General features: G+C 32.8%; 1 protein-coding gene across 1 annotated transcript; it reads left to right on the top strand.

Moving 5' to 3' along the window:
• Positions 1-192: 192 nt before the first annotated feature.
• On the top strand, positions 193-15141 carry LOC140446205 (serendipity locus protein alpha-like). The gene is made up of 10 exons (XM_072538742.1): positions 193-408; positions 473-649; positions 1211-1498; positions 2586-2907; positions 3889-4088; positions 4166-4364; positions 7083-7241; positions 11160-11345; positions 11398-11517; positions 15004-15141. The coding sequence occupies exons 1-10, from the start codon at positions 286-288 to the stop codon at positions 15054-15056; spliced, it is 1827 nt and encodes a 608-aa protein (XP_072394843.1). The 5' UTR covers positions 193-285; the 3' UTR covers positions 15057-15141.
• The last annotated feature ends 3860 nt before the right edge of the window (positions 15142-19001 follow it).

The following is a 19001-nucleotide window of genomic DNA, read 5'->3' on the forward strand; positions in this document are numbered from 1 at the left end:
ATTAAAAAGCAATTTAAAAAGTTAATGTATTCATTAAACGTATGAATAATCAGAAATTTAAAAGTATACAAAACGTAATGTTTGAGAATGGTTGATTCTGTCAAACAGCCCGTCTAATTTTGTTATGATTTATTCTTGCCAAAATGTAAGCACATCATTTAAAATGTTATGTTGGATGTTCTGTAATATCGTTATTTTACCTGTTCTGTTCACTAATGTCAAAATTCAAACTGTTTTGATTTTAAATAAATAGATTTGATAAGTCCATTGATCTCAATAAATATAATGGAAAATATATCGAAAAACTCTTACACCTCAATATTTAAACACATTAAATTGACAAAAGTGTATTTAAATACACTGAATGGTAACATTTCCCACAATACAGATTTGTTAAACTGGTTTAAGGTACCTTTGTTATATTTTAAAACTTCTATCAAGTTTATAATATTAGGTTTTGTGCTTCTTTTAGGGATTATGCAGACTACTTACAAAAGTAATTGTGTATATTACGGAATATAATAAAAAACTACACAAAGAATTGAATTATAAAGAGAAATTACTCTTATATCTTCAACAACTTCTTACATCTCTATCTTTACTTATTAATATATTCGTAAGAGAATCGGAGGTTGAACAACCCTTGATGGTAAGATAATGTATAAGTGAGGGTAATGTATTAAAAAATTTACCTAATTTGTTTAATAAAGCAACTGGCAATATGTTCAAAGGGTATTTGCCTCTGTGATTTGATAAAGTCTGAAGGATTTTCATACAAGAAACATCTTTATACATGCTTATATACTATATATGTATTCCCTTTAATAGTTTATTATACTGTTTAAATATGCCAGTTAAGTGATAACTGAAAAAATATTTTGTAGTTACAATTTTATTGCTAAATTTCATCTATGTCTAGCATAATAATGAGGACTACTGTTGTCAAGAATTCTTTTGTGTACATAGGTACAGCCTTTGGATTTTCTAAATGGCTATGGCCTTGAAAATATCTGGGGGTCTGGTCATCTAGAATTATTAAAGTTTGTAGGGTCGAAATGTAAATTTATACTTTGCACATGCATGAGTCATAGCTGTTTAGATATTCCACTACCACTATGATGTATTTTTTTAATCAACATTTTAGAGTAATAATTTTATTCTTCACTCAATATTAATATTATTTTCGTTGATAAATATTTTTTGTATTTAGGAAATCAGATGCTTTTGTCAAAAACAAATGGTGTATTCTTTGGATGGAATTAAGCAAACCCTATCACAAACTGTTATTAAAGACATATCCAATGGGAATTTTGTAAAGTGGATGGATTCAGCTCTTGATAAACTGAACGAAATTGATTATATTAATAAAAAACAAGAAGCAAAAAATATATTTCATGATACTAAAGTATTATTTGAAGAAGTATTAAGTCATGCCATGTCAATAGCTCAAGTAACACTATTGGATGATTATAAAAAAATAAGAGGGAGTAGCCAATCGGTAAGTATATTAAGAGGAAATATTATTTTAAATAAAACAATCGTTTTTAAAAATAAAGTCTATGATCTTTTAAAGAAATAAATTTTTCTATTTTTCCATAGTTTGTGTTTATTCAGACTTCGTATTGAGAACATACTTTTACAGTTTTGTTATATTTCAAAGAAATGAATTGAGGTGAGAGTGGAGAAAACTCTGCAATGCTGAAGTGGTGAAACTGTATGCTACCGAAAACATTGTCAGACATATAAAAGCTAACCAGATAAGATGGGCAGGTCATGTGGTAAGATCAGTTAAAGACAGTGTTTTTTGAGAAGGTAGACAGTAGAAAATCAGTGGGGAGTCCCAGAAAAAGATGGAAGGATGATGTTGAAGCAGATTTATCCAAGATTGGGATACAACAATAGGAAATGAGGATGTGGATAGTGGATGCAGCCTGAATTGTAAAGCCAGTCAAGAAGAAGAAGAATATGTTCAAAGTATTTATGGTATTAGCATCCAATTACATAGAAGATGCAGACAATAATTTCCACTGTTTCATCTGAATTTTCGCTAAGTTAAATGTGGTCCCCTTTAGCCATTTTACAGGTATATATCTGAGAATGGTCTATTGTAGTGAGAACACCTGTGATTATTCTCAGTTCAGTTTTCTGAAGATCTAACAGTATTTTTGTATAGCTTATTTTTAGGAGGCTATTGAAATCTCCTTCCTTCTTCATAGACAGACATCTTCCAATTTTCAGCTTTTTGGGATAGTTCAATAGAACTGTTTTGCTCCGATTAAAAAAGTCTTATTTCCTTTATGTTATACTGCTTCTGATTTTATTATGGTATTTTTATTTCTACAACTAATTTTTGTATACACCATGTATGAAGTTTATATGGCTTATATTCATAGGTATATTATATCAATTTATTGTCTCTTTTTATCTTTATTATTTCTTGTAATTTTACCCACTATGAGATAAACAAAAAAAAATAAGCTATAATGACTTCCAAAAATTTGCAATAAATAGCTTTTAGAAACAGCTTTTAACTTAACCTTAATAAAATTTGCCTTTCTAAATGATGACATTTCCTTGTGTTTTAGGTACTTGAAGCTCTTGAAAGTCTCTCTGTTGAAATTAACAAACCAATACCAAATACTGCAATGCTGAACTTATTTATCGATACATGTACCAATAAGTTATGTGCTTTGGAGCGTAGAGTGAACACAGCCGTTTTGAAGTTAAGCCTGAAAGTTTTTTCCGAATACACTTTACCTTTAGAAGCAATTCACACTTTTTGTTTTGATAAATCTAATAGGGGAAAGCAAAGTGAACTGGATAACTTAATTGTTGAACTCGATTTGCATGTTGATAGAATTTTACAAATTGGACTCTTTGCTGTATCTTGTTCCAGCTGCAGTAATAGTAAGTTGATAGTTATAATATTTTGCATCATTTTGTGCAGATAAAGTAGTTGCTGTTTATAGTTTGATTCATTGAATGCTAATGTTGTTATTTGCTTGATTAAAGTATTCCACAAAGTATTAATGCATTCTATTAGTGACAATGTGGCATTTGTATCTGTTTTTAATAATGTGAACAATTTTTTGTGGATGAATTTAAAATGAAAACGCATTTCTTTAAAAAGATAAAAACAAAGAATTTACTCTTATTGAAAATAAAAAATAATTCCTAATAAAATAAGAAATAATTTGTATGCCATACAGAAATGATTCAAATATTTGACTTCTACAGCTGAACAGTATCCCAATATGTCATAAAAACTTCTGCGGACAGATGAAAGAGTTTCTGCGCTCTGCAGTAAACTTCTCTTATTCGGTTCTTTAATTCATCCAAATTTTGGGCTCTAACCTCAGGATGATCGTAGATAATGCTTTTTAAATGTCCCCGAAAAAAGAAGTCCATGGGTGTAAGATCTGGAGATCGCACAGGTCACTTAATATCGCTTGTTCCACTGATAACTCGATTCGGGAAAGTATTGTTTAAGTACTCCCTAATTATTCGAGCGTTGCACACATTTGTGTATCCCGGTATTCTCCTTCCTCAAATTTTTCTGGTGACACTTCTTGAGCGTGACATTTTCTGCAGTTTTTGAGGCAATAACAACTCTCAAAATTTTTAATAATATTATGAATTGATTGCGAGCGTATAAACAGACATGTTGCTTACAAAAATAAATTAAAAATCTACGCTGTTATTGCTTTAAACAACTACTGTTTAATGACAAATTATTGGCGACGGGCCAACGGAGGTTCGTGGAACGTCGACGGCTCGCAGTGTTGCCATTTATAGGGTGTATATCTAATTTTAAACTTAACGTACTGTATATCAGTTGCAATATCAGGCACTATTAAGCATTTACTTATATATTTTGTGTAATTGTAGATTGCGTAAAAATCAGAAGCTGTTTAGCTAGTTTAGAAGCACTAGAAACGGAGCTAGTTCCAGCGTTTACGTCTGTTCTTAACGAGATATCTTTAAATAAAATTCAACTATCTCTTCTTCTTAAAGATTATTGGTTAAACCAGGCTCGAATATTACACAAACTAATATGTCTTATTATAGATCCATTCGCATTTTGCGAGGTAAGTATTTTATATTCACATGAATATTTTTAGCAGTGTAGCAAATGATGTGTTTCAATTAATGTTTCTTTTTATAGGTGATATATGAAGAAAACAAATTGTTAGTGGCAGATATTTCAGAAAGTGTCAAGACACAATCAACGATGGACGTAACCTTATTTGATAAGCTATTACGGCAATCCAAAGTTCTTGAAAAATTTATGCAAATAGTTATTGAAGATCAACAAGAAGCTAATGTTAGCGAAATAAAAAACGCTTACTCTGATTTTAAATGTGGTAAAGAATTTTCTTTGGTAATTAATTATGTATTTAAAAGCAAACAGTATTTTTTTTGTTCCCCTTAATCGTTGTCTCAGCCAGTCATGTAGGGGAGACTGGTCCAGAGTGAGACGGTTTTTAGTCATTCGAGATTTTTTCACAACTTTTTCTGTATAGATTGAAAACAAACAAATAATCCTATAAATTGGCCTTTATTTTATAAAAATACACAAATAGATTTGAATTTGAAAACATAAGTGTAAAAAAAAATCTTTTTGACATTGCAAAGTGTCTCACTGTGTCCCACAGTGGTCCACAACGAGACATCGTTCATTGAAGATGTAGTGCGCCAAAATTCACTTCGAACTGAACACAATTATTTTGCCTCTTTGTTTTTCCATAAAACACTGGTACAGGTAAAATCATCACTATGTCTTGCGATATAACCCTAGCAACTTCAGGAACGTTTGGAGAAAAGAACTTGTTCGATTTATTTTTTCTTCTCAGATAATTGATCTCATATTCGAAATCATCGGAAATGATTAGTCAAAAATTTGCCAACAAAATATTTTACTGACTTTTTGCTTGCGTACTCTACAAGAACATAGTCATCAATGACTGCATTTCCATCCAGTTCTTCGAATCGTGTTATTGGAGCTTCAAGGTCGGCATCATATTCAGATGAGCTGTTTAGGGATTCTGCTTGGTCACTTAAAGAACTATTTTCGGATTCGATAAATCGTTATTTTACTGTTCTAGCTCTAGCTTTGCGTTTCTCGGTGTTCTTTGTTTGAAGTTAAATTTTTTCTGGGGTGTCTATTGGAATAAAACTTTTTCGGCGTTTTCTGTTCTGCACTCGGTTTCTTGCAGCGGATTTGGAGTAGCCTCGAAACTCTTGAGGTTTCGAAAACCATTTTGTTGTCATGACACAGTATTAAGATTCGAAGTAGGATCGTTTTCCTTATGTTTGTCATTTGCGCAGGAATCTGAAACTAGAGATTCGACAGTACCATTTAAAGATGTTTACTGTTCAGGCCGATCTGTGACGGAACTAGGAAGAAAATCTTCTTCTGCAAAATCATCCCGATCATAAGGGAAAATGCCCGATTTACGGAATCCTGATGTTATATTGATGAGTCATTACTGAAATGTTTTCGTAATACATTCTGGTATATCCTATATGGTCATTGGAATTCCAGGTTCCAGTCGACAGCTCTGTTATAGTGTGCCTTAAATGAAAAATAAACGCCAACATCTAATGGTTGTAGTTTATTACTGTAATGGGGTGGAAAGGTTAAAATAGTCATTCCATTGGATTTACAGTCCCTACCAGTCTGGACGTCACGTCCTGACACGCCAGTGCCTTCAGTGCTGCTTGACTGTCACACAATATATGGATCGGTTCTTTTTAAAGTGCTCCCTCATTATTTCCCTTTTCACATTGCAGTATCGTATAAATATCCGCTTGAAAACGGTGCAATTCCTCCCCAATGCAAAACTTTCGCTAATTCTTGGAATTTCGGAATATATTTCTGCTCTCGTCTTGGATACGTCTATGTACTAGATCTTAGCCTGTTAATTGTGGTCCTACTTCTTGTTTCTTCATATATTTCTCTCTGGAAAAGACATCCTGTATGAATTCTTAAAATTGTATCTTTTGTCATGTGATCCGGTGCCACATTAAGGGTGTGCTTCGTCACAGTCCTTGTGATACTCATAGGCCCTGTCTCACCATTGCGAAGTTTCAGTTCGAAGCTGCTGTTGTGGAATGGTACGTATGGCACCAGTTATCCCCATACACGCAAGTCTTTGTTCCATACTGAATTAGGCTTTGACAGTTGTTTGAAGTATCTTATTCCACTACATCGTCTCTGCGTAGGTAATTGAGAGTTTGATCACTATGGGGTACACATAATGCACCATGTTCGGTATTAATTTCCATTTCTTCCCATACATGCGTCTGACACTCATAAGAGTTGTCACTGTGCTACTTGTTTTTGGTCTAATTGCCTGTTTCAGGTAAGTTTCGAGTCTAGCATAACCTTGAGATACTTTACCTCTCCCTTTACTGAATTTCTTATCCCTGCAACGTTAGAAGACCTAATCCCTCTAATTTCTGTCTGCGTGTCAAAGCCACTATTGTACTTTCTTTGCAAGATGATTACCAAATCATCCGCATATCGAATTGTTTTATGACCACGGGTCTTTTAAGTCCTTATTAGTCCATTCATCACCAGATTACACAGCAGTGGGGACAGAACTCTCTCCTGTGGGCATCCTTTGTCGATCCGGACCAACACGGTCTCTCCAAGGATGATTGAACTCGATTCCTTTACGTCTCAGCGCATGCTTTATAGATATTATCGAAATGTTGTCGAAAGCCCCCTTTATATACAAAAAGGCTCCCTCTTTATATACAAAAAAACATCACCTCTTTATTTTCAGTTGTATTCCACACTTGTTATACAAGTCTGTAAAGTGCTGTCTCGGTTGAATTACCTGCTTTAGATGCATGTTGTTCCTGATGTATTGAACTGTGTACCAATATTTCAACACTGATAAACTTATATCCCTATTACAAGTAATCTCTTTCTATAGTTTAAGGGAGTTGTGGATTGTTTTTCAAATGAAACGTTCTCTGTCATCATATACCCGACGATAGGACGATACATTCTGATCCTTTTGTGATTTATGCGTTTTTTATAACACAAAAATTCACGTTTTCTTTGTTTTTAGTTTTAAACGAAGTAAAAACAGCATTTGATGTATTACCCGACGAAAGAAGCAGCCACTTAAGGATTATCAAGCGTTGCAAAATTCTTCTTAGTTCAATTAAAAACTTATGGATTTGTTTTGCTGATGAGAATACGGAAAATCAAAATTTGGGTAATAAAGGTAACTATTAAAATATAGAATATAAATAGAATATAGCGAAGAAATATATCCATCTTAATATATAACATCCTAATATATTTAATCTAGTCAGAAGAAGAATCGAAATTGTAGGTTTGTAGTACAAAAATAATATTGTGCAAGAGCTGCTGCTAGATATTTTAATAAAACACACCACAATAGACATGCAACTCATAAATATGTGATTGAACCGATGCAGAAATTTAAAGCAACAGGGTCAGTTTGCAATAAAAAACATAACCCGACAGGGACTTGTAAATAACGAAGCAATCCAAGTAGCCGTTTTAGGGCAAGTTCACTTAGAGGTTGAGCAATCACAGTCACTGTCAACAATAAGCAAAGCAATTGGTGTTTCACCTTCTTTCGCCTTCCGAATCTTCCATAAATTTAAGTTCCATCTATTCAGAATTAAATTGGTATAACCAATATACACTCTGACCTTAAAAATGGGTAATTTTTGATGTCTTATATCTCCTAAACCTGTTACAAGTGGTTGATAGTATTATAAAAATAGTAGAAAATGATAATAACCTTTTCGAAGATTTGGTTATATTTCAACAAGATGAAGCTCCTAAACACTTTGGTCTACCTGTGCGACAATGTATTAACCAAAACTTTTCCCGCTCGTTGGATTGATAAGAAGACAGATGATGGATTGGCCACCTAGGTCACCGGATTTAATACCCCTAGACTTCTTCTTATGGAGGTATTTAAAAACAAAAATTTATGCTATTCAACCAGAATCTCTGGATGATTTACGACAATGAATAGAGGATGAATGTCGACAAGTAAATACACACGTGGTAAGCAATGTCAGAAAAGAATTTTAAAATAGATTGTATTATTTTAATAAAAGAGAATGGCAGTCATTTTGAACAATTGTAAACGTTTTGGGTAGTGAAATGTTCATTTTAAATGTTTGTAATAAAATTGTTAAAAAAATAATTTTTTTCAATCCAATTTTTTTTGATTTTGTATTTATTTTTCTTAAAAACTAATCATTTTAAGCATCATGTGTTATACATTTTTGAAATCAGTACAAAGAGGAGAATCCAAATATGAAATAAAACAAGGTGGGAGTAATTAAAAAAAATTAAGGGATAATATGAGGGGTCTTTCCACCTTTTCAAGTTTAAATCTGACATAATGTCTCGCCCTTCAAATAGTAATTGACGTGTTTTGGCACTTTTCCTAAAAATTAGAAGTTTACAAGTTATTTAAGGTGGATAGTTTTTCATCTGATAAGCACTGTATATAGATTGTATCAATTTAGATTAGAAACACCTTTATATGAAGTTGTTAACCGTTCTTAAACAATTGTTAAAAATGTCATTTTTAAAAGGTTTCTTCGGCACAGAATTCACAACTTTTATATAAATTTTCAGGACATACTTTTCCTTTTAAGTCAGCTTATTAACATAGCATTAGAGGAAGTCGTTCGAGAGGCTAATTTAGACAGCAGGTTAACTATAATAGATCAGTCCAAATTTTAGCATATGCTGACGATGTGGACATGACCACAGAACTCCTAACCGACCTAGTACCAGCAGCATAACGAATGGGATTACATATAAATCAAAATAAAACCAAATTGAAGCCGGCTAGCACGTACACGAGAACTAGAAATATTGACGAGGATCTTATTGCCAGTGACTAAAACTTCGAAGCGGTTTATAATTGCAAATAGGTGTTATCATGGTCTATCAAAGTATTTGGCTAACAAAAGTCTTTCTCAAAAAACTCGTATAAAACTATAAAACACTGATATAGACTGATAGATGGAATCCCCGAAGCAAGGAACAGAGCAGAATGACCCAGAAAGCTTGAGATGGTCGAAACTCCTTAAGGGCTGTAGCACCGGGATGATGATAACTTGGTAAATTAAAATAATGCGTATTGTGATAAGTGAAGTAGTTTAACTACATTGAAGGAAATTTTGGACATTGTAAAGAATTGTAGAAAGCTGTAGTATTACTAAACTTACTCTTTTGTCAATTATAATTCTTAAATATGACCGAATACGAAAAGATATGCTCACTACCTGCTTTCAGCAATAGTATCTATTTTATTTTTTGTTCCGTCGCTTCGTAAATGATTATTTTGTCATCTGAAATTACTTGTATCTCTACAAATTCTTCATCAACAATTAATAATTTTTTTTTGTAAAAAGGGGCGCCGTTTTGTTCATTCATATTTGTTTTGCCTAATAGGTATTAAGGCATACAAATGACGGCTAATAACGAACAAAATGTAAAACCTGAATTAAAATCTAATCCATTGAAAGATAATTTGAAAGTGCAACGATTGGATAGCAATACGGACACTAATAAATTAAAACGTGATGATGCAAAAACCGAGATATCCGCAAAGCAGCCCCATCTGAAATTTCTGCAGAACCAATTTCCGCATCAACATTATTAATAGTACATGGTCCATTAAATAGATCTTCATCCACGAGTTCAGAGATAGAGTGGGAGGACAAAATTACTGTCTTTATTAATAAAGAAGATAAACAGATGATCCTTTATGAATATGCAAATTCATTGGCAATTCAAGCATTTCTAAAAATGTGCAACTTGGGTTATGATATCGAACAACGTGAAAATGCTGCTGATATGTCCCCTACAAGAACTATCCCATCCATCAAAGTTGAAAAGCGTATAGTTGGGGGGCTGCAAAATATCGTGCATTTCATAAAAAAAAACGGGTGCGACAGTCCAGTGGGACTGCCGGTAGAAGTTATACTTCTATACACGCGTTCGCCGTTACAAATTTATATGGGAGTCAATCTGCACAAATAGTACATATGTAATGCTATAGGTAAGAGAAGCAGAAAGAGAAACAGAATTAGGTATATAGGTATATGGTGCATCGTTTGCTGTATATAAACAACATTTGACCTGTAATAGGAGTATAGTAAATGAAGGATTGAATCAATATTTTGATGAAAATGTATATTTTTATTTTCATATATGTATGAAAGGAGTTGAATGCAAAAAAAAATTTTACACATACTCTGTAGTAAAATTCATTGTTTATTTTGTTATTAATATAAAAATACAATACAATACGCTGCAACATAATTCAATGTAATAATACAATACAAATTAAAATGCAATATTCATAATTATTTAAAAATGACAATACATAACTTTCTTACGCATGTTTAATTTACCATGATATTTAAAAAAATAATAATATTAATAAATATTAAATATATTTACAAAAGACATTTTTATTCTCGGGAGAGAAAGAGGGAGAAAATATATCTTCTGTCTCTCTCTTACCTATATCTTACATATGTAATGATTTTGCTGATTCACTCCCGTACAAATTTCCAACGTCAAACGCGCGTATAGAAGTATAACTACAAAAAATGTTTGTGGAAGATAAAAATAAAAAACCAACAACTCCGATTATGTTGTAAATTTTCATTTTATTTTAAAATTTCGCATTTTTGCGTATATCACATATATTTAATAAGATTAACATGGGGTTATTAAATATTTTATAAATAAAAAAGGAAATTCGTATTGAGATTCGAACTCACATATACCAGCGTATGAACACAACACGCAAAAAATTTGCCAATTAGACATAACAGTAATGTATTTCAAAATTGACAGTTCTCGGTCATACATTCTCGAGAGAGAAAGAGAGAGAAAATATATCTTTTGTCTCTCTCTTACCTATATCTTACATATGTAATGATTTTGCCGATTCACTCCCGTACAGATTTATTTCCAACGTCGAACGCGCGTATAGAAGTATAACTTCATTATCAGATAAACTAATAATTAACTAATTATTTAAATTGATGAGTAAATAACATTATCACTCCATTATTAAGTATATACATATATATTATATAGAGTACTAATTAACTATTATAAATTCCAGATGTGTCGCATGTTGAAAAAACTACTTTAGAACAAGCGTCAAAGCCGGTATTCGGAAATGTTTTCCTGGACCATATCATTTCTAGGGGAAAGGAGATTTTAAAAGACCGCAGTATTTTATATAGGACTACTGTCCGGAACGCTACTTTCAAAATTCCTGAACCGAGTCTTCAGACACAAGCTAGTAGTAAGATAACTTTTTTTTTATTTGAATATCTGGTTAATTTTTTTATTTTCAGCTAATAAACTACCGTTCCAAGAAAGAAAACTGCCGAATTTAAAACTTACTCACTTAAGAAATAAAACTTTTATAAATTCTTCTCATAGAAATAAGACTAATGGAGAGCTCCAGATGACTGGTAAGTTATAGATTAAAAAATATCTATTAGCCTCGAAGCCACTTATTTATTCTTCTTTATTCCTCCATTTCTCGAGAGGATAGTCGTATGGAGGATAGGTGTCAAAGCATTTCTTTACAATTCTGTACCCTTGTCCCCTACGTCCTGATCCAACTCTTCGTAGAGATCCCTCCAGCATCCTTTTTTTTCTAGCGCGGATTAGCCTATTTAACTATCTTTTCTTTGCACGACATTAATCTTGCATTCGTACCACCTGATCTGCATTTTCACGCTGTAACCTGCGGTGCCACCTAAAAATCGTACAAGAAATTCTATTGGATTGGATACAGGGTATATGTTTTATACGAACAAAACGATATTTTTTAAAATTAATAATCAATTTTTGTTCGTTTCAATAAATCAGTTAATTAGGTTATAACAGTGTAACCAAACAATAAGACAAGTTGAAATTGCTGATCAAAAGTTATGACCAAAAGACAGACACTTTTTAATATGCATTAGGGGTCTACATGCAAGGTAGAAATATACACAGTTCCTCATAACACCCTGTATATATATATATATATATATATATATATATATATATATATATATATATATATATATATATATATATATATATATAATGTGTCTAATTAAGTCTGCACCATATGGGAAAAAAGTTTGCCACTCCTACCCCCGGGGTTCTGCCTAAAACATCGTTTTTACCAATAATCTGTACATCATAAAAAAAACATCGGCGATTATGAATGTCAGTGTTGCGCGCGAAATAAATTTTTTTAATAAAATTCATATTAACTCGACAGTAAAAATTCGATATCTTTTGATCAGATTGTCCTATCTACAAAAATCAAAATGAGTTTTAAATTTGAAGAGTGCAGCTTTCTTATGCAATTTTTGCATTTTGTCATAAATAAAGACAATTTCTTCTTATAGTGCCGTGCACCTATTGTGCGTTGGCGAATTATCTTAAGGCCAGACGTCTGTCTTTTGCACACGATTGCAGATAATTTCTATAAAGCTGTTAAATAAATACCGTTGCGCGATTTTTGCCATTTTTTGCGATCCTCGTGAGATCAATAAAATGTATCACTTACATTGACCGATCACTCTGGGATTTTCATTGTTAAAGCCTAGTGTACACAACCTATCACATGAAATTTCACAAGCCAACCTTTCTATATTTTACAAATATTTATGCATCGCAGAATAACCGCCACGATTTTGAAATGAATAACATAGATTTAAGAAAAAATTATTAGCATATGTATATTATCTGGTTCACAATCTGCTTCAAGTTGATATGCATTGGTCAAAGGATGAGGATAAAGAAGTGCACATTATAAGAGAAAGCATGAGCCGACATAGATTTATATTTATAATTTATAATAGTGAAGAAACCGAAATTTAAACTATATGGCACGAAAATTAATTGAAGAGTATGATATGTGGGGTCTAGAAGTAAATAAAAAGAAAACCGAATACCTGTGCATTGGAGCAGAAAAGATCTCATATTAGACGATAACACTACGATAAAGCACTGCTGTGACTACAAATACCTAGGTATCACTATTTCACAAGATGGAACATTAGACAAAGCCATAAGAGAGAGAAATACGTCAGGGAGAGAAGCCAACACAATGTTAAACACCATTTTATGGGACCAATCCATCAGCAAAGAAAATAAAAACAGGATATATGAGACTATAGTAAAAAGTATCACTTTATACAGCTGTGAGGTATGGCCACTGAAAGAAAGAACACTGTCAACGCTGAAAGCGACGGAAATGGATTTTTGGAGAAGAGCCGCAGGAAGATCTAGAAGAGAAAGGATTACCAACGAACGCATTAGAGAAATAATGGGAATCAAACGAACAATCACAGATGACCTAACAACAAAACAACTTATCTGGTTCGGACACATACAAAGAATGGACGAACAACGAATGCCAAAAGAAATACTAAAGTGGCAACCAGAAGGAAAGAGAAAACGAGGTAGACCGAGAAAAAGTTGGAGCGAAGGAATAAATAAAGAACTGAGAGAGAGGGCCATAGAAGAAGATCTATGGAACAACCGGTCTAAGTGGCGATTGGAAGTCGGAAAACGACGGAGAACGTTATAAACCGACAAGTAGTAGTAGTAAGAAACCGCTACATCAGTGTCAAACTTAGTACCTGGACGTCAATCTAAATTTGCTTTACCAGATAAAACCAGATTCGATAGTATTGGCCACATTACAAAAAGATACGATAGTGCATGAATGTAGGATGTGCAAAAGTAATACTATTTATTTATGTAAAAGGTAGAATGCATCTACACCCCGAATGTTTCGAAAATTTTCACCTTAAAATTTAATTTATATTTAAGATACAATATGTTCCTTTATTAAAAATTGGAGTTTTCCTTGAAAATAAGAAAAAAAATCATTTTAGATGTAAATTAGTCTTAATTTATGTGTTTTTAATTCAATCTAATAAATTAATTGTCAAATTTCTCTTTGTATATTGAGCGGCCGTTAATGGGTTAATACTATATAAAGAATAAACTTTCCTTAAATTTACTTTACTTACCTCAAAACAATTTTAAAGTTAATAATAAAGTCTACTTAATATATTCCCAAGAAATAGAACACAGTACGCCTATGCACATATAAAATGTGGAACGAATAAACTAAAATATCATATTTCTCTCATTCCCATTATTTCTAAAAACGTAAATATATATAGACCAGCAAAATATTGATAAGTTTACCGATCTTTCAAACTATTCAATGAACTTGTCTCACTATACACTAGTGAATCGCACCAATTATATTGTTACGGGGGAAAATTTTATGGGACTTATCTTACTTTTTCACTTATTTACATGGGCGAAGCATACACAATAAAAATGACCCCGGTAAGAATTTACTGCTGACATTTTACATGGTTGCCGCTACCGTTTAGTTCAATTTGTAGATTAGTCACCTTTAATTGAAAATTGTCCGACTATAGTTGCGACTGCTGCTTGCTTCACACGTAAGCAAGAACTTCATCTTATTAACAATGAAAAGTCCATAGTGACCGGTTAATGGAAGTGGTAAATTTTATTGATCTCATGAGAATCATAAAATATTTCAAAAATCTCGACATTAAAAATTGCCGGTCGCTTCAAGAGTTTTTTTTGACAGAAAAAGTGTTAGTAAACATTTTTGTTCAAAATTATTTCAGCTACGTTTCTCGTTTAAAATTTTTTTTCTACAGCGTGCAGATTCTTGGTAAATTGATGGTTTCCGTTTTCACCCCATACGAGGGGCGTTTTAGGTGGAAGCCCGGGGATAAGAGTGACAAACTTTTTGCTTTTCGTTTGAAGTCCCAAAATTGACATTCTGGGCAAAAATCAGCTTGTTCGTATGATTTTTAGAGGTTCACTGGCATTTTCGTCTCTGATGACTAGAGTCTAGGTATACATATCCATATAAATTAAATGACTGATTTTCTTTTCAGATATTTTAAAGGAGCTTAACAACCTGACGAATGCTTCCTTGAGCACAAAATGAAAAGATACTGTTTATTATTTTTTATTTATTTATAGATTGTATTTAGAGATTATTACACTATTTAAAATATATTTACAAACAATAACGTGTGTTTACTTTCTACCTACCTCCGAATTTCCATGTATTATACTTTTATTGTAGACTCTACAAAGAGACTTCATTTAGCCAATTTAATCCCTACCTCCGCGCCTACCTCACTCCTTCCTACATCTCACACCGTATGAAACCAATTTTTGAAAAATAAAATATACATTTTAAAGAAGTTATATAGTGGAGAGAACATGTACAAATTGGCAAAATAATATATGGAGTTAAGAATACTACATACATGATATTAAAAAAAACAAAATACAGGGTGGCCGGAAAGTCCCTTTACAGTAATAATAATAATATTTTAACACCGAACCAATGTTTGTTCCGGCGCATGCGCTCATCGTCAAGGGCACCTGTCTGGTCACGCAGACAGACAACCGTTCGTTGCGAGTGAGACCTGATGGCGGACACAAGTTAGTTTACAATTAAAGAGCGTTTGGTTACTGCAGTGTGCACCTGCACACGCCTAACGTCATGACATGAGCTGGAATGACTTTCATTTATCTACTTAAGCCATATTTTTTTTAAGACTCCGTAACTTAATACCCTTATCTGCAGATGGTCAACGAGTGGTTACTAGCGCAATTGAGGGCTCAGGAAACTGCTGATATTGTTCATTTTCAACGAGATGGCGCTACCCCATTTTGCTCTCGCTGTTCGCAAACGCCTGAACATTTTTGCCCCTGTATTATAACAAAAACAATGTATTAGTGTAAAGTAATAAATTGAGAATTGGAGACAAGTGAAAAATATTTAAATTCTTGGTTTAAAGAAACCGAAGAAACAGAGCAAATTATAACAGATGAAGAAATATGTGAGGCAGTACAAGAAGAAAAAAGCTTAGTAGAAATATTGGAGTAACTACCACAGCTGTAAAAGTAAAACGAGATAAAGCATTTAATTGTTTCAATACCAACATAACAAGGGTTGCAATTCGAAACTTGCGAGAAAAGGTTTTTAAACAAGGACTACAAAAAGTTGCACAAAACAATCCTCAATTAAGGATTATTTTAAATGTTTTATTTTATTTATTATGAATACATTACAATTAATATTATCAATACAATTCAGTAATCCAAACATTTCAATAATCCGGCACCTCTGGTTTCTCATATTGCCGGATTAGTGAGATTCTACTGTATACAATTTTATCCATTCATCTATTCATTCTGCAGTCTCATTAAAGCCATAGAATATTTCTATTCTAGAAAAACCAATCATAGAAGAACCAAAGTCAACAAAATAGTCAACGCTCGCAGCTTTCTTAAAAAAAATGGTCGCGAGTTTTTTTTTTGGAAAAAAGAGACATGTTATAGAATAGAATAGAAATATGCTTTATTGTCACTGAAAATTATTGAACAATTTTATGGACAAAGCTAAAAAAAATCAGTCAAAAAGTATAAAACAAAAACAAATATAATAAAAAAACAGAACAATACAATTTTAAATTAGTAAAATTATTGTATAACTTACATAATTTGTACAGACAACAACAAATGAGACAAATTGTAGCCACTGCTTGAGACACCCAAATGTAATTATAAACAATACTAATTTTGTTTCTTTGTTATACATTAAGAAACTCGTCAACTGAATAATATGGTGTTTCAGAGAGATAGATTTTTGTCATCTTACGAAACTTAATGAAAGATGTTGCAGATTTAATTTCTTTTGGAAGGTGATTATAAAGTTTTTTTGCACTATATAGAATAGAATTCTTTACTAGCTGAGTGGACGGGATCGGTAAATAAACGTTACAATCCGAATTTCTAATTGAGTAGCCATGATCAGGTCTATTGGGAAAAATGTTAAGATGCTTGCGAATCAAACAAACCGTTTCCAAAATAAATAAAGAGGGAAACGTCAAAATTCCGTGATTTTTGAAGTAAGTCTTGCAATGAGTTGTTTGTTTGAGACCAAATAGACAACGAATTGCTCTTTTTTGTAACTTAAAAATAGAATCGAATTGGGCCGCTGTACTAGAACCCCAAAATGGAAGCCCATATCGAAGATGGGACTCGAACAATGAGAAATGTGGCATTTTGGCAGAAGATAAATTTAGTTCCTTCGAAACAGATCTTATTGCAAAGCAAGCTGAGGCTAGTTTCTTCCTTAAGAAGTCAGTATGCAAGGACCATTTGAGATCGCTGTCGACAAGAATACCTAGAAATTTCACGGAATTAACGATACTGATTTGGCTCTCATTCAAAAGCAAGGGTTGAATGACTCCTTTATAAGATAATGCTAATGTCTTATCCACGTTAAAGCTGGAGTAAGTTGGAGTCTGACCAAGCCTTGATTATAAGCAAATCAGCGGTTATAATTGAATGAAGCGTTGAAATATTAGAGCTGCTCCAAGTAATACTGGTATCATCAGCAAATAGAAAAATTTTCCCTTTAGTTTTCAAGTAAGTGATGTCATTAATGAAAAGTAAAAAAAGAATGGGACCTAATACTGAACCTTGCGGTACTCCACACTCAATGTCTTTACAACTAGAGTCGGTGTCTTTTATTCTAACCAATTGTTTCCTACCTACCAAGTAAGTTTTGAACCAATTCAAAGACACACCCCGAATTCCATAGAAAGTTAATTTTTTTAATAGAATGTCGTGATTTACGCAGTCGAAGGCTTTGGAATAGTCGCAGAGAACGGTGGCGGAGAAGAGGTTACTATTTAGTGATAGATATACCTCATGTAACACAGAAAACATGGCATCACTAGTACATTTATTAGACAAAAAGCCGAACTGATTTTGCGATAAAATATTATGTTTAAGGAGAAAGGGCATAAGTCGAACTTTTATAAGCCTTTCAATAATTTTTGATAGTTCTGGTAACAAGGCAATAGGTCTATAGTTGCAGGCATTAGATTTGTCTCCACCTTTATGAAGAGGAATAACGATGGCAGTCTTTAGGCAGTTAGGGAATATACCTTTCTCAAGGGAATCATTTACTAGCGAGACCATGACCTCCAATACATTATGCGGAAGATTTGAGATCATTTTAATAGATAATCCATCTGTACTACAGGACGATTTGCTTTTTATACTACGAATTGTTCGAATGAGTTCAGTCTTATCAACTGGTCTTAAAAAGAAGGTATCAGCAATGTTTTTCGAATTAGGGAGATAGGAAACTGGATCTTGTTGTGGCGAAATAGTTGAGGTTATATTTTTACTCACATTAACAAAGTAATCATTTAGATTTTCGGGGTTAGGAAAAGAAAAGGTTTGATTCGCGGCACTGGTTTTATTTCGAAAATCGTTTATTATTGACCAAGTTTCTTTTGAAATATTTTTGGAGCTTGTTAGGCGATTATGAAAGTAGGATTTTTTGGCTACTTTGAGTAGTTTTAGATAGCATTTTATGTACGTATTGATATAATCAGAGACGGGGATACTGTCATTAAATTTTTTAATATATATATAGCAGAGAACGCATATTCTTCGCAGATATGCGAATGCCTTTGGTAATCCAAGGCTTGTAATGTGTTGGCCTGATGTTTAATAGAGGAAATGCTTTATTAAAAATAGATACAACTCTATTTAGAAAATCACTAACATTACAGTCAATGTCCCCGGAAGAAAAACTCCAGTCAGAAGTCAAGCATGAATTATAGAATTTACGAAAGTTTTGAGTGGAAAAAATCCTACCTAATCGTCGGGTTTTTGAGTGGGGTGTTTTTAAACTGCTAAACTTGGTATATACCGCTTCATGATCAGAAAGGGTGGAAAATCAGAAACCACATAATCAATTGTCGAGGATGATGTTTTTGAGATTCTTGTTGGAGAATTAACGTGCATTGTGAGACCATATGATTCAAAAATAGTTGCCAAAGACAGTTGGGTCGCA

The sequence above is a fragment of the Diabrotica undecimpunctata genome, chromosome 7, assembly GCF_040954645.1.
Source record: "Diabrotica undecimpunctata isolate CICGRU chromosome 7, icDiaUnde3, whole genome shotgun sequence".
In the NCBI taxonomy this organism is placed as follows: domain Eukaryota; kingdom Metazoa; phylum Arthropoda; class Insecta; order Coleoptera; family Chrysomelidae; genus Diabrotica; species Diabrotica undecimpunctata.

Bases quoted from the DNA above. Each gene is read 5' to 3' on its own strand.
- LOC140446205 (XM_072538742.1), top strand. From the start codon at position 286: ATGGAAAATATATCGAAAAACTCTTACACCTCAATATTTAAACACATT. The intron at 2,908-3,888 runs GTAAGTTGATAG...GTGTAATTGTAG, and splicing joins TTGTTCCAGCTGCAGTAATA to ATTGCGTAAAAATCAGAAGC. The intron at 4,365-7,082 runs GTAAAGAATTTT...CTTTGTTTTTAG, and splicing joins TTACTCTGATTTTAAATGTG to TTTTAAACGAAGTAAAAACA.